This window comes from Podarcis tiliguerta, assembly GCF_965153285.1.
Source record: "Podarcis tiliguerta genome assembly, chromosome: 12".
Taxonomy (NCBI): Eukaryota; Metazoa; Chordata; class Lepidosauria; order Squamata; family Lacertidae; genus Podarcis; species Podarcis tiliguerta.
The window spans coordinates 19,874,418-19,888,538 of NC_139545.1; the positions used below are offsets into that span (position 1 = coordinate 19,874,418).

Below are 14,121 nucleotides of genomic sequence, written 5' to 3' on the forward strand. Positions count from 1 at the left end.
AATTGCTTCTTGTGAACTGGGTATTGTAGGGCAGTGGAGACACCTCGGATTTTAACCCTGCCAATGTCATCCTGGAGAGGATGATCTTTAACAAAGGGCATTAAAATTGGATGTGTTAACAGTATCGTTGTGCTTCCCTTTTCCCGTGGCAATTGATCCACAAATAGCATACTGGAGCTGGCCCTTAGGGGGAAAAGAACAACTCGGAACTAAAAGCAACTGCAGATTCTTTAGTTTTATGCAAGTTCAGAAACATGCGGAGCTGACCTGGGTCCACTGCACAAGGAGCATTACAAGAAGTGCATGTTATCAGCCACAGTGTTTTGTTTTTTTATTGAGTGCTTTAATAATACAAGTGTACATCAACTGATCCACAGTCAAAAGTGGCAGGTCCCTAAGAAATTTACAAGCACTTTTCTTTTAAGTAAATCAAAATACGTATCATCTGGTTCAACCCAGCAGCCTAGTGTTTGGGAAAAGAGCAGGCTGGTGTTAAAACACAGTCTTAGTAATGCACAGTGATTCTTAAGTTTTATGCTTTTTTTTTTAATACAAAACCGGTTCCCAGTAACATGCACCCACCATTAAAGACTTCCGTACAAAAAAATAACCCTAAACACTACATTTAAGTAGAAACAATATATAGTTCTGAGTTTTGTTTGCTTGTTTCCCCCCCAAAGACACAACAAAGAAAAAAAAAATACATTAATACAAAGCTTTGTGACAAAGCTCTATACTATTACAGCTCCAACATTCCTTGCACTGTAACCCCAAATTCCCAATCTATATTTTAAAGATACAGTTTTCAAGTTGAACAGAAAATAAAATAAAATAAAAGAATAAAAATAAAGGGGGAAAGGGGACAAGGGCAATCAACTTTGTCACAAAATGCTTCCAAACGTAATAAAAATAAGAAGGGGAGGGCTATTGATGCACTTGGTGAATGTGCTTGCACAGGTCCAGCATGTTCCACAGCAGATTCCTATGTAGCGTATCTCTTGGTCCACTGTCTGGCCATTCTGTCATGCTCTGCTCTGTTTGTCATATACTGAGTAGCAATACTTCCAACCAGGGGGTCAGCTGCAAAGGGAGAAAACCAGTCAACCAATTGCCATGCTCTAAGCGAACTGTTCACTCTGGCCACAATGCAAAAGCAACAGCACCCATGATGCCAGATCTGAATGTTAGAATAAAGGAATAACACTGACTGAGAAGGACTGTGCCCTATCATCTGTGCCAAAGACAGAAACCAAACTGACCCCCCTGATTCTGAAGGGTGTCCTAATTACAATACTCCATGTTACATGTAGTTTGCAACAAAGCTATCTGGAGCAGGAACTATCATCTTCTACATTACTTTGCAAAGTGCTATGCAAACGTATGGTACACAGTGTACAATAAACAATATATATCCGATATGACCCAACCCTAGTTGCGATTCTGATGGGCAGATAAATGAGACAGCCTTCATTTGGATGCAGGAGTGACTTGTGGTTTCATGGAGACCTCAGTGCCTCGCCTCTTTACTAGCAAATGGCGAGTATGCAGTTAGGTGGGTTTAGGAGCAAAACTTCCACTCTACCTGTCCTAATGCAAATCCAGTGTTTCCCCCCACCCCAAGGCTCCCTTACACTTTTTGCCATTTTCGACAATGCAAAATCTGAAGGCTGAAATACCAGCAAGCTTCATGCATGCACCATTCACTCCCGTGCAAAACTGTAAATGGGACCGGAGACAAGGTATCTCATTCTCATGGCATCATTTTTTTCAAATTAACAACAACAACAACATTAATAACAATAATTAATAATAATAATAATGCAGATGCTATCATTTTATAATTTCTTATTCCTCTATCACAACTACTTCATTTATTTCTTCCGCCAAGGTAGAAAGGGGGGGTTATTGTTTTGCTGTTTTGTTTTACTTATTTCCTTGTTTTTATCCTGCATTTTATTCCGTGAACCGCCCTGATATCTTATGATGAAGGGCTGTATATAAAGCTAATAAAATAAATGAATAAACCAACACACAGCAATAAATCCACCTAGTTGCTAGCAAGAATCAGAAAGCAGTTAACTACAATTTGCTCCCTGATGGTGCTGACACTGTTTACAAGTCAAATCTCACGACGCTTGTTTAAAAGGGACAAGCACGTGCCTGCCTTGAGTGATCAGAAATAAAAGGCAGGCGATGTAAAGCCAGAGAGGGAAGATCTTCTCCTCTACATCTTTTGCAGATTACCGCAAGAACGTCAGAAGTTTCAGGAGCAAATACCTCTTTTTCATTTCCTCGGCACGGCTTGCTTGAGAAGAACAGCGGTGCTTGCCAATGAAGCTGCAGCTGTGCGTCAAACTCAGTTTAATCACTGCGTATGGCTGGAGGTTAATTAGCTGCCATTCTTATTACTATTTGTTGTTCTAATGAAGATTTGCATAAATCCAAGCCTACTGGGTAACTGATACATGTCGTCCCCCTCCCCTTCGCGTTGGAAAACCTGCATGTTTTGTATTTTATTTTTGTGGAAGGACTCGCTACTGCCTTTCCATTTGACCTGATCTGCTTTTGCCCATTAGATGAGTAGTGAACAAAGAGCACAAGGTTGCTTATCATTGCAGGGCCCCCGCCAGGTTTCTGCCTTTAAAGTGGGCTGGGGCAGGCTAAGATGAAGGGAAGACAGAGGGCACTGAAAATTGCTTCCAGCTGACAGGGAACAGAGAACACTCTGTGTGTGTGTGTGTGTGTGTGTTTCTCTGAGATGTGCCTGGGGTATTCTCAAAGCAATTCCCCCACTGAAAGAAAAAAGGTAGTCAATTTGCTTCTCCATGTTCAAAATCAGATTACAAAGCATGACTAATCTGACAATTTGTTAAAATTGCACCAGACCTATACTGGGTCTAAAAGAAATGGGCCTAAAGCCAGAAAACAGCACTGCCAGAATTTATTTATTTTTTAAAAAATTCCACCATGCCATCGTGAGTTCTCCCTTAAAAGTCCCTGTATGAATCTGTTTTGGTTTTAAAGAGGAAACACCATCCCACAAATGCACAATTGTTATAAACAAAGAAATGATCCAGGCAAGAAAGGAAAAAATCGAAGAAAGCATTTTGTATGAATTTGGCATTAAGTAGTCGGATAAACCCAGCTCACACCAGCTGTAGAATATTAATTCCATCACTTCCTATGAGTAGTTTAAACGTAAATTAAGTATTGAAAAACTGGGTTAGTTCACATTACATGGAGGCTGCACTTTTAACATTTTAATATTTTACTGTTTCAATATTTTAACGTTGTTTTTTAATCTTGTTTTTAAGTTGCATTCATTCAACTTGTTTTATTATTGCTAGTTGGCTGGGGAGGGCGGGGTATAAATAAAAATTATCATTATTATTATTGTGGAACCCCTGGCTTGGATGCTCACTCCTCCCTGCATGAGCTCTGTTTAGTTAGTAACTTTCTCATTTGCAGCAAACCACAACTTGACCTTGTATCCCAAAACAATAAACTATGGTTTGTGCTCACCCTGCTAAACCAGGATTGTAAACCAGGGTTGATTCTGGTATGCTGCAGATCATCAATGCATCATTAAACTATATTTTGCTGCAAATCAGAAATTAACAATTTAAGTAGAATACACAAAGAGAGGAAGAAATTAAGGAGAGTGTGCGACGCCTGAGCTTGTTCCCTAGTGCCAAACCATGTTTGAGCCATGGTATTAAATTAAGAAAAAAACTCCAGGGTGGCTGAATCAGCAGAAAATCTTTTCAGTGCAAAAAGCAATTCAATTGATTTGTCGGTGATTTCCCCCCAACACTAGATAGAAAAATCAATAGCTGCTATCTTTACCATCGAAACGTATGAAGTACTTATTATTGCAAATAAAAATATGTTACTGACTTAAATAGATTTTAGTATTGATAGCAAAACAGACAAACTACTCCATCTATTAATATTTTTGACAGCTGACACTGAATGACTAGAGATGCCACTCCCTGCCACCCTGCACTTTAACAGAAGCCTGAAATGTAACAATTAAGCAGGAAAAGTTTTCCCCAGCATGCTCAATTTCTGCATGCCAGATTTTTGTTAAAAACACAGTAGCAGGGCTAGGCAAAAGGCTCAACTCTATGAATGCACTCAGCCTAAATTGCATTCATTACCTGCAACACAGGTACTTTTGGTTAACCATTTGCTAATCTAAATCACTGTAGTAGCTTTTCATGGATAACTGAAGATGTAAATCTGTTATATCACCATCCAGCTATATACAATACAGCGCAGAAGTCTTACCAGGGTTGCAGTCTGTAAGAAGTGAGCAGATGGAAAGGAGGACTTTAGATATGGTTAATGCTGGACTCCAGTTGTCTTTTAAAATATCCAAGCAAATCACTCCTTGACTGTTAATATTACAATGATAAATTCTAGTCCGGAATGTGACCTGGGGAAAACCAAGAACAATTGAGTAGATATCAAATATATCCTACTATTTATAATAAATCAAATATATACTGCTATTCGTAATAAATACAACTTGCTTCAAACTGTTTTTTTTATTTTGTGTTTTAATGTTGTAACCCAGCCTGGGATCTTAGGGTGAAAGGCAGGGACTAAACAAACCAACAATTATCCACGCTAATAAAGATTTCCACTCCATTCCATCATGTAAACAAAAAGCATTCTAATTTGTCCAAGTTCTGGCCCTTACATAGTCAAAACAGCACCATTCTCATACAAGAGGAAGATATCAGCAGGCTTAAAAGGGAAAGGGACCCCTGACTATTAGGTCCAGTTGTGACCGACTCTGGGGTTGCGGCTCTCATCTTGCTTTATTGGCCGAGGGAGGCAGCGTACAGCTTCCAGGTCATGTGGCCAGCATGACTAAGCTGCTTCTGACGAACCAGAGCAATGCACGTAAACGCCGTTTACCTTCCCGCCGGAGTGGTACCTATTTATCTACTTGCACTTTGACGTGCTTTCGAACTGCTAGGTTGGCAGGAGCAGGGACCGAGCAATGGGAGCTCACCCCGTTGTGGGGATTCGAACTGCCAACCTTCTGATCGGCAAGTCCTAGGCTCTGTGGTTTAACCCACAGCACCACCCGCGTCCAATCAGCAGGCTTAGGGGGACCCTAATGTTTGTAGAAGTAGAAGCAATTTTTAGAAGAACCACCTGTGTGTGTGTGTTGGGGGGAGGAGTCAAAGCAGCCCAATGTGTCCTGAGTGTGCTTAGCATGGACTGCTGACTGACTGTTGACAGGAAAAAGCATAAAAACAGGTGGGTGAAATGGAAGAGAGCATGGCTCTCTGCACTGTGGCTGGTCCCACATGGTATCACAGAGACCTGATTGGCTTGAAAAAGTCGGGCCATTTTGTATCACTGGACCCAAGCATTGGAATTCTCTTTCAGAAGAGATATATGCTGACTTTCAGGTGTCTCCTGAAGACCTTTTGATGTGAACAGGCCTGTGCAGCTATTTAAACTTTATTGATTAGCCAGTCATCTTAATGATTATTTTGTATTGTTTTTATGGTGCTTCCATAGAATCATAGAATTGTAGGGACCCCAAGGGTCATCTAGTCCAACCCCCTGCAATGCAGGAATCCTGCCCACAGCTACCCCTGGGTGGACTCAAACCACCAGCCTTCTGGTTAACAGCCGTCGTGCCAGTTGCATACATTATTGTACACCACCATGATGTTTCATGGGAGCTGGCTGACTATAAACATTTTATAAAGAAGGAAATATAATATAAATATTATAATCCCATATAATATGTTTTTTATTTGTGTACTGTTGCTTGCTTTCTATGTCAGTATATATTTGTCTGGGTCTCGTGGTGTAGGCATGTGAGTGGGTCATTGGTTGAGGATATGAGACTGAATTATGGGGGTAGTTGCCGAGCGGATTGGAGGTGGTGTTAGAAGAGTGATGTTTGAGTATCTTATGTAAGAGTATGCTTGAGAGGAACTGAGTGGAATGCACTTTTAGATGTAGTTACATTAAGTTGCGTTTATGGTTGTATAGGGGGCTGGGAATTTAATTGGATTGCCTTGTTTAACTTTATGATGGATTGCACATATGGTGGGTTGGGAAAAGTGGTTTTATTTTTCATTCAATTGGTTGCCAATTACGTTGTTTCAAAATGTGGCATCTTTATTTATTTTTTTATAGATGTCTTTCATTTGTGATGTTTCATTTGTGATGTTTCAGAAGATATTTTGATGAGTTGTTAATTATGTTGTCCTGAAATGTGAAATGTTTATTGTATTTTTATAGTGGATGTTGTTTTAGGGGATGCCCTACTTACCTGTTAATTGTGGTGCTCTATAATGCGCATTTAAAAAAATTATTTTTTAGTATTTGATGTTTATTGTGTCTTAACATATGCAGGAAATTGCTTTTATTCTGTCTGAATAAATATTTACATAATTTAATATAAATAATACAATGCAATATGAATAGTGCAAAATTGAATGTAGATTAAATTAAAACGGGCCGGGGGCGGGGGAGAGGGAGAGATAGTTTAAACTATCCTCAAAGGTATAGTTTTGTATATCCTAGATGCTGAGTGACCTTTAGGTTCTTGCATGACATGGTATAGGACAGACTTACACTTTTCCACAAATCCTCAGCTCGACAGTCTCTCTATAGAATCAAGAGATGACATTGTCAACTCAGACTTTGTGAACTCTAGTTGCATGAAACACCACGAGGTCTTCAAATGGGATTTGACATAGCAGGCTTTTAAAACAACAAAGAAGTAAAGTCTAATACATAACAACCCTAACATCACAAATAATTTTGAAAGCCATTGTTTTATTTCCCTCCACCCCAATTTTGGAAAAATGCCAGAATCTAACCAAATTTTAAAACATTCCCCATCTTTGATCACTTGCACAGACCCACAGTTTTTGACTTTATTTCTTGGAGAACTTCCTTAAAATATATAAAATATAAATATAAATATAAAATATATACACAGAACAATGAAATCTTATATATGTCTATTTGTAAGTAATTCCACTGTGTTCACATATTTTAAAAATAGTTATAATGAAGGAAAGAAAGGCAAACCATGAGCGATAACCAAGGTTTGTTCTTGCAATATTTGTCAATTCTGTCTAATGAGATTGGATTCTGGGTCTTTGACATCACCTGACAGACATCAGATCATAATGGTCATTATTTCTTCATATAATTTTAAAAGCAGCCATGCACCTTTATAAGTATTTTGTTCATTTCCTTTTGTACATAATACAATTCTACACGTGTATCAAGATTGGTTCTGAAACTACTTACTTTTCAGTATAAATTATTAATTTTACTCATCCCTTACCTTGGGTGGTTTAAAGGGATAGTCTGGTGAGAAGGTAATATCAAGGAAAAAAACTCCTCCCTCATACACAGAACCTGGAGGCCCAAGTATAGTTGATCTCCATTCATAAATGTTGTCTCCCTTAGGTCCAGCACTGTAAAATAAAGTAAAGCTTATTAAATAACTGAAAAATAATACTTTGCAGCACATCAGTTATATTTTTCATAAGTATTGTTTTCAAAGTGGATTAGAACTGAAAATAAATCACATTTTTGGACCTGCTTACTGTGTATATGAGGTCATTTTCTGTACCCTAAAGTAGGTTTCCCCACCCCCAAAAACAGTTGTTAGACATTCTGTATTACTTTATATTGTCATTCACGTTATCAATTTCTGTTTCCTTTTTTAAAAAAATAAAAAGACCAGTTAAGACATTCTCTATTAATGTACCTTGTCATTCACCTTATCACTAGGTGGCATTGTAATAACATTATTTTGGAGGATATGCTACCATAAAACTTTGGCACCATGACAAACAACATTGTTTCTGGACACCTAAGCCATTCCAGTAACAGATGACTTCTTTATTCCCTAATTACGACACTATGTATTCAAAGTAAAAACAAACACAAAGAAAAATGATTTTTCTCTGTCTCTCTCACATACATATTATCAACTAAGATGTTCCTAATGTACATAAGCACAGGTGGCAGGCATCATGACAAGCAACATTTTAAAACAGATATCTAGATCATTCTAGCAACAGAAGGCTACTGCAGCCAACAATTATTACATAATGCACTGAGAAGTGGAAACTAAGCTCAAGAAAGGATGCTCAGACCAGTTTTAAATTATGAAAGATGTTGTCTGTAATAAACACAGGTGCATAAACCAAATCCACACACACCTTACAAACTCTTTGAAGAATTCAGATTATCACAACTTACATCTAAAACTCACGTTCTTGTAATAAAAGGTAAAGGAAACACAGAAGTAAGTTTAGAAAACAGCAAATTCTCTCTTTCACACACACAATTATGTGGTAATTTCAGTCTAGGTATCAAGACTCTCCCTTCCCCAAGTTTACACTTTGAGGGTAAAAATTTGAGAAACAGCATAACTTGCTGCTAATCCCACCCCACAACTATGCACATTATACTCATTACATACAGCCAAAATATGAAAACCACAGCCCTATGAATCGTAACACATTGCTTTTTTTTTAAAAAAAAAATCTTTATTTTTATTTTAGAATAAGCAATAATGAGATTTTATCTGTAATAATGAAAAACATTCAAAATACAGGAGGTGCAGCAAGAAAACTGCTGGCACATTTGCAATGCTAAGCAGGTATGGTTTCAAATTGGATGGGGGACCCCATGTTGAGATACCGGCATTGCAGGGGGTTAGACTAGATGACCCTCAGGGTCCCTTTCTACTCATTTAAACCAATGACCCATGCTGGTTGTGGCTGATGGGCGTTGGAGACTGATGGGAACCTGGAGTATCACAAGTTAAATTACACTGTGTTTCTGATGGATGCTTTCACTTCTGATACTATTCACAATAAACAATTATAGCTGTAACAATATTTTACTATAATAATTCCTATAAAATATATGGTGACATTTGCAAGGGCAGTGTTCTTATGAAAAACTTACATCTGTCTACTTTAGGATTCATGCAAACTTGGGTCTCCAGTTGTTTTTGGACTACAACTCCCATCATCCCTAACTAGCAGGATAGGGATGATGGGAATTGTAGTCCAAAACAGCTGGAGACCCAAGTATGGGAAACCCTGGTCTACTTCCAAGCTTTTCAGACCAAGAACCTGCACTCAATCCCAAACTGCAATGTACAGTAATACCTCCACGAACATCCGCCTTGTCTAGCGTCCATTCCAGTGAACGTCTGCAGCAAACCTGGTAGTACCGGAACGGGTTACTTCTGAGTTTGCTGCTCGTGGATGCGCAAAAGCGCTAAATCGCGCTTTGCGCATGCGCAGAAGCGCAAACCACTCCACGCGCATGCACAGACACGGTTCTTTGCCCAGTGTCCTTTTTGGCTAGAGGACGGGGCTCCGGAATGGATCCTGGCTGCAAAATGAGGTGCGACTGTATTCATTTTTTTAAAACCCTAGATACAAAGGAAGCGGGTGTCCTATATTTTTAATATTTCAAACTGAAGAGAAATTTTGTAAAGTGTGCTTTTCATGCAGGGTGAAAATACCCATAGAAAAATATTTCCTCTCTCCCCTTTGGGAGGGAGGGACATAAATTTAATGACAACCTCAGAGGAAGAAAACAGTGAGGGTGTCATTGGTGCAACACACATCAAATCTGGGCGAGACCCAAGTATCCAGTTGAAGATCAATGGTTTAAACCAGGAATGCTAACTCTTTTCAGCCTAAGGGCCACATTGACCCACAGCCAACCCCATGGAGGTCACATGATGAAGCAGGTGTGGCCAAAGTGCAAAGGTATGCACGTCTGAAGTTATCATTCATTATTATTAGCAGTGTATCCTTAAATTCATTAGGTTATCAGTTCATTAATTCATTAAGGAAGAGCATCTCCACACACTTCCTCCATTGCAAGCCAGAGGATCCTTTCCATTTACTACTTACTAATGAACTATGTGGGACGCGGGTGGCGCTGTGGTCTAAACCACTGAGCCTAGGGCTTGCCGATCAAAAGGTCGGCGGTTCAAATCCCCGCGATAGGGTGAGCTCCCGTTGTTCGATCCCTGCTCCTGCAAGTAGATAAATAGGTACCGCTCCGGCGGGAAGGTAAACGGTGTTTCCGTGCGCTGCTCTGGTTTTGTCAGAAGCAGCTTAGTCATGCTGGCCACATGACCTGGAAAAACTGTCTGCGGACAAACGCCATCTCCCTCAGCCAGTAAAGCAAGATGAGCACCGCAACCCCAGAGTCGTTCGCGACTGGACTTGACTATCAGGGGTCCTTTAATGAATTATGAAGAATGTGTGCACCCAACTCTCCCTCCAATAATTTATGCTGGCTTCAGCATAGGGGATGCTTACTGGTAGTTCTCTCTTTTTTGACGTTGCCACCCGCTTTTTAAAAATCGCTGGTTTGCTCTGCTCCACCCCATAACCATCGCTGATGCCTGCCGAAGAAATATGATCTCCCACTGCTCTCAATAAGTGCTTCCTGTAGCTTTGGCTGCTCTCAAGAATGATTGCAAGAGATTTTATCTCTTTGGCAGGCGTCAGCCTGCAGAACCTGATGGACGCAGACGTTCTTAAGGGCTGCAGAAGTGCTCTTAGCAAGGAAGTAGAAGGCAGCTCTCAATATGGAAGTGGTAGCTGCTGCTTCGAAAGGGGTTGCAAAGGATTTTAGGGTATTTATCCACCCCCAATACCCCCACACAACTGAACATGCCAACAAAAGTTTTGGGGGATGATTAACATTTTCCAGGCAACTGGGTATGGTTTTCCCAGGAGAACAATTGTGGCTTACATATTCAAAAGGTTATCTTCCAGTTCTGACTAATCAGAACCACTGCTTATGTGGTCAGGAAATCCAAGGTTTCAATCACATAACTTTTTGAACAATCTTGGGACAGTACTGTCACTGCGGTGTTGGGCTATAATTTGGCCCCATAACTGAGCTCCTGATGAAGGACAGGCAAAAGGCAGCCTCATTATCTAATGTCCCCCGTCCCCCCGCTTCAGTCTTAATGCAGTAACTGCTGAAAGTCTCCCAGAGAACCTGGTTACAAAGCAGCCAAAAAACCTGCATTTTTTAAAAATAAAAAAACCACAGAACAAAGTTGATGGTTATTATTTTAAGTAAACAAAAAACAAGCCCTAATAACCTCCTAACAGAATGTGCTGATTTTAATTCCTCTTCTAAACAACCTGTAGTCCTAATTACTAAAATTATCAGTAATTTTGCTATTGATTTTTGTGGCCCCCGCTTGTACAGCTACCACCACACTTTACAAGATTTTTACTAATGAACACTGTAAAACTGTATTCTTTTTCTGGAAGTGGTGGGAATATGCTTTTAAAAAACCAAACAGGAATCAGTAATCAGTAAGTGTAATCTACCTTGATACCATATTTTTATTTAGTATGTAATTAGTAGCAGCATCTTCTGCTGCAATGTATACTATACTAACATTAACGGAAAATTGTCCCCCCTCTTTTAATTACTATAATTCAAGATTGATGAATAAAATATTTATGTCTAAATCATTATTTCACTTTGTTCCTAAGTAAAACCTTCTTCTATTTGAAAGATTTACAATATGCCTCTAGCTTTGTTGTCCACCACAATAAATGAATAATATCAGATATTATTGTCAGTCAAGACTGATGGTGGTTCTGTTGCGAACTGCTGCTCACTATTATTCAGCAGAAAGAAATAAGATTCGATTTAGCCACAATATGGCAATATATTTTCAGGGCATTTCTTATGAAATAGTACCAGCTACAACTGTAATAATACTACTGCAATAATGTACTCAATAAGCAGAGTGTAAAAAATAACTATATCCAGAACAGATGAAGGCTTTTGGCTATGTTCCATGCCTTGCAATATAACCAAGGCATGCAATTATCACATGGCATCATGTCGTGTTCAATGCTCAACTATTCATTTTGTGTGCTGAAAGTTAATAAAACCCTCTTAACTGTTATTCCTTAGGCTCCCTTCAATAAAATATCCAAGTGCATGATTTCTTGCATATAACTGAATGATGACTACTGTTTAAAGCAGTGTATCAGTTCATTAGTCATGGTATCTGCATTAATTTTCTGTAATAGCTGATAACGTTTCACAGATTTCTAAATGGCATACTTTCCTTATAAAGTGGGATGCTGATCTTATTGTATTATGAAATCTTTTAAGGATTAGAAAACATAGTTTTTATTTTAAAGGGAAAACTGGTCTGTTTAAACAATTGAAACAGACACAGCATTGCCATTCATTCGCATCTGACAATGTCTATATCAGGAAACTAGCTGCCAAATGGAATTTAATTTACCCAGTTCTCAGTTTGCATTAACCTTTGAGTAATAAAGTACAGCTGAGACTGCTATAAGAAATAAACTAGAGAATTAATAATGAAAGAGACTTCTGCCATCCATGGAAATACCAATCACAACTTGACTGGGAAGGTTTAATTGTTACTGAACCAAAAAGGTGGCTAACTACTCTTTATCAACCTAAAAAAAATGGATGTGCCACAGCCATAGCACACTTTCTAAGCATGCCTAAGAAGAAAGACCCTGTAAACAAGAAATAATGGAACACAGGAAGCTGCCTTATAGTCCAGACTACCAGGCAGGGAATATTTTCCAGCACTACCTGGAGATACTGGGAACTGAATCTGGGACCTTTTTCGTGCAAAGGTGATGCTCTACCATTGAACTATGGCCCCCTCCCCCCAATTCATATATAAAATGTACAAAGTGAAATGCACAGTCCTTCAACATCAGATGGTCAAGCTAGTATTTTTCCAGATTTTCCATGATATAATTACAGGGAAAAATACCTATTGGTATTGTAGAGAGAAACTTAAAATGAAGTCACACAAATGAGAACAAAGGAAATAGATAGGATAAGTCACATTTTTCAGACGCTGTCTAGCTGAAAACCCCACTTATCTAATTTTAAGGAAGCAGCAACATTTATTTATTTATTTGTTCTTTTTTTTAAAACAACAACATTCTCCACCAAACATGTTTTGGGCAACTAAAGGTGAGGCCTGGAGTAGGCAATCCGAAGCAGTGTTAGAAACTCAGATATGTAATGGCACCTTCAATCTAGGTTATGGTCGCCACAGCAGAATGTCTATTCACCAGGGGGGTTAGATGATCTCAGTGTCCCTTTCAACGCTACAATTCTATGATCTCAACTACATTGCCTGACTGCAGCTTGCTCTTGCGACAATTCATTTGTCCCAGTATGCAAGAAGGAGAAACACACACAGTGGAAATGGAAATGGTATTAACTATGGACTAAGGCAGAGGCTTTTAAACTGTGGTTGCCAATCTGGTGCCCAGAAATCTCCACATAGTCACACCTGGACCCGCGCCAATAGCAAAACGCACCTGGCAAATTTTGAACACTGATACCAAAGATACCAAATATAACATTCTGATTCAGGGATTGGGACCCTGTGGCCCTTTAGACTACAACTCCCAGAGTCCTTGAGCACTGCCGACATTGGCTTGGTCTTGATGGGAATTATCCATAGGTTCCCTAGTTGTGTTCTATTTCTGTCTTTTTTCAATCCATGTTATCACTGAAAGAAGCAAAGTAACTGGCAGAAAACATGCTTTTAAATATGCTTGCTGTTTTTCTTGCTTCTCAACTTTCCTCCTCAAAGCCTCAATGTTAAATGCAATTAAATGCTTCTACTATTTGCCAGTTCTGTCTGCTTCTCACAGCCCACTTATTGTCAGGCCCAGCAGGGAGCTGCTATTAATTGGCAGATGCTGAAACAAAGGCATGGTCCAAGTAGGCAGAACTGTAGCACAAGATCTGTTGCTACTGCCTTGGGCTACACTCTTCCTCTGGCTTTGATTTGCTTGCTCCAGCCTGACCTTGCAAATCAGCATTCAAGGGCCCAGGGGCAGGGCATACTTCCAAACAGGTAAGGTTGAGGTTGGAGTAAGGCAGGGGCATAGTCAAGGACAGCTGGGTCAAATTCAGGTAAAGCCAGTAAAGCAGGCCAGGTTGGACCAGACTACTCAAAGACTGCTCAGCCTGAAAAACCAAGCATGGGACAACAGTTATTGGTTCCTTGGGTCACCCATTCCAGAGGGGCTTCAGAGC

General features: G+C 39.5%; 1 protein-coding gene across 2 annotated transcripts in view; it reads right to left on the reverse strand.

Moving 5' to 3' along the window:
- Positions 1 to 306: 306 nt before the first annotated feature.
- Positions 307 to 14,121, reverse strand: part of LOC310660446 (ubiquitin-conjugating enzyme E2 E2) — a 119,219-nt gene continuing 105,404 nt past the window's right edge. For both annotated transcript variants that reach the window (XM_083405216.1, XM_083405217.1), the window contains 3 exons: positions 7,337 to 7,469; positions 4,291 to 4,438; positions 307 to 1,080 (listed from right to left, as the gene is read on the reverse strand). In XM_083405216.1, coding sequence (XP_083261342.1) covers positions 983 to 1,080; positions 4,291 to 4,438; positions 7,337 to 7,469 — 379 coding nt within the window. In that variant the 3' untranslated portion in view covers positions 307 to 982. The remainder of the gene's footprint in view (positions 1,081 to 4,290; positions 4,439 to 7,336; positions 7,470 to 14,121) is intronic.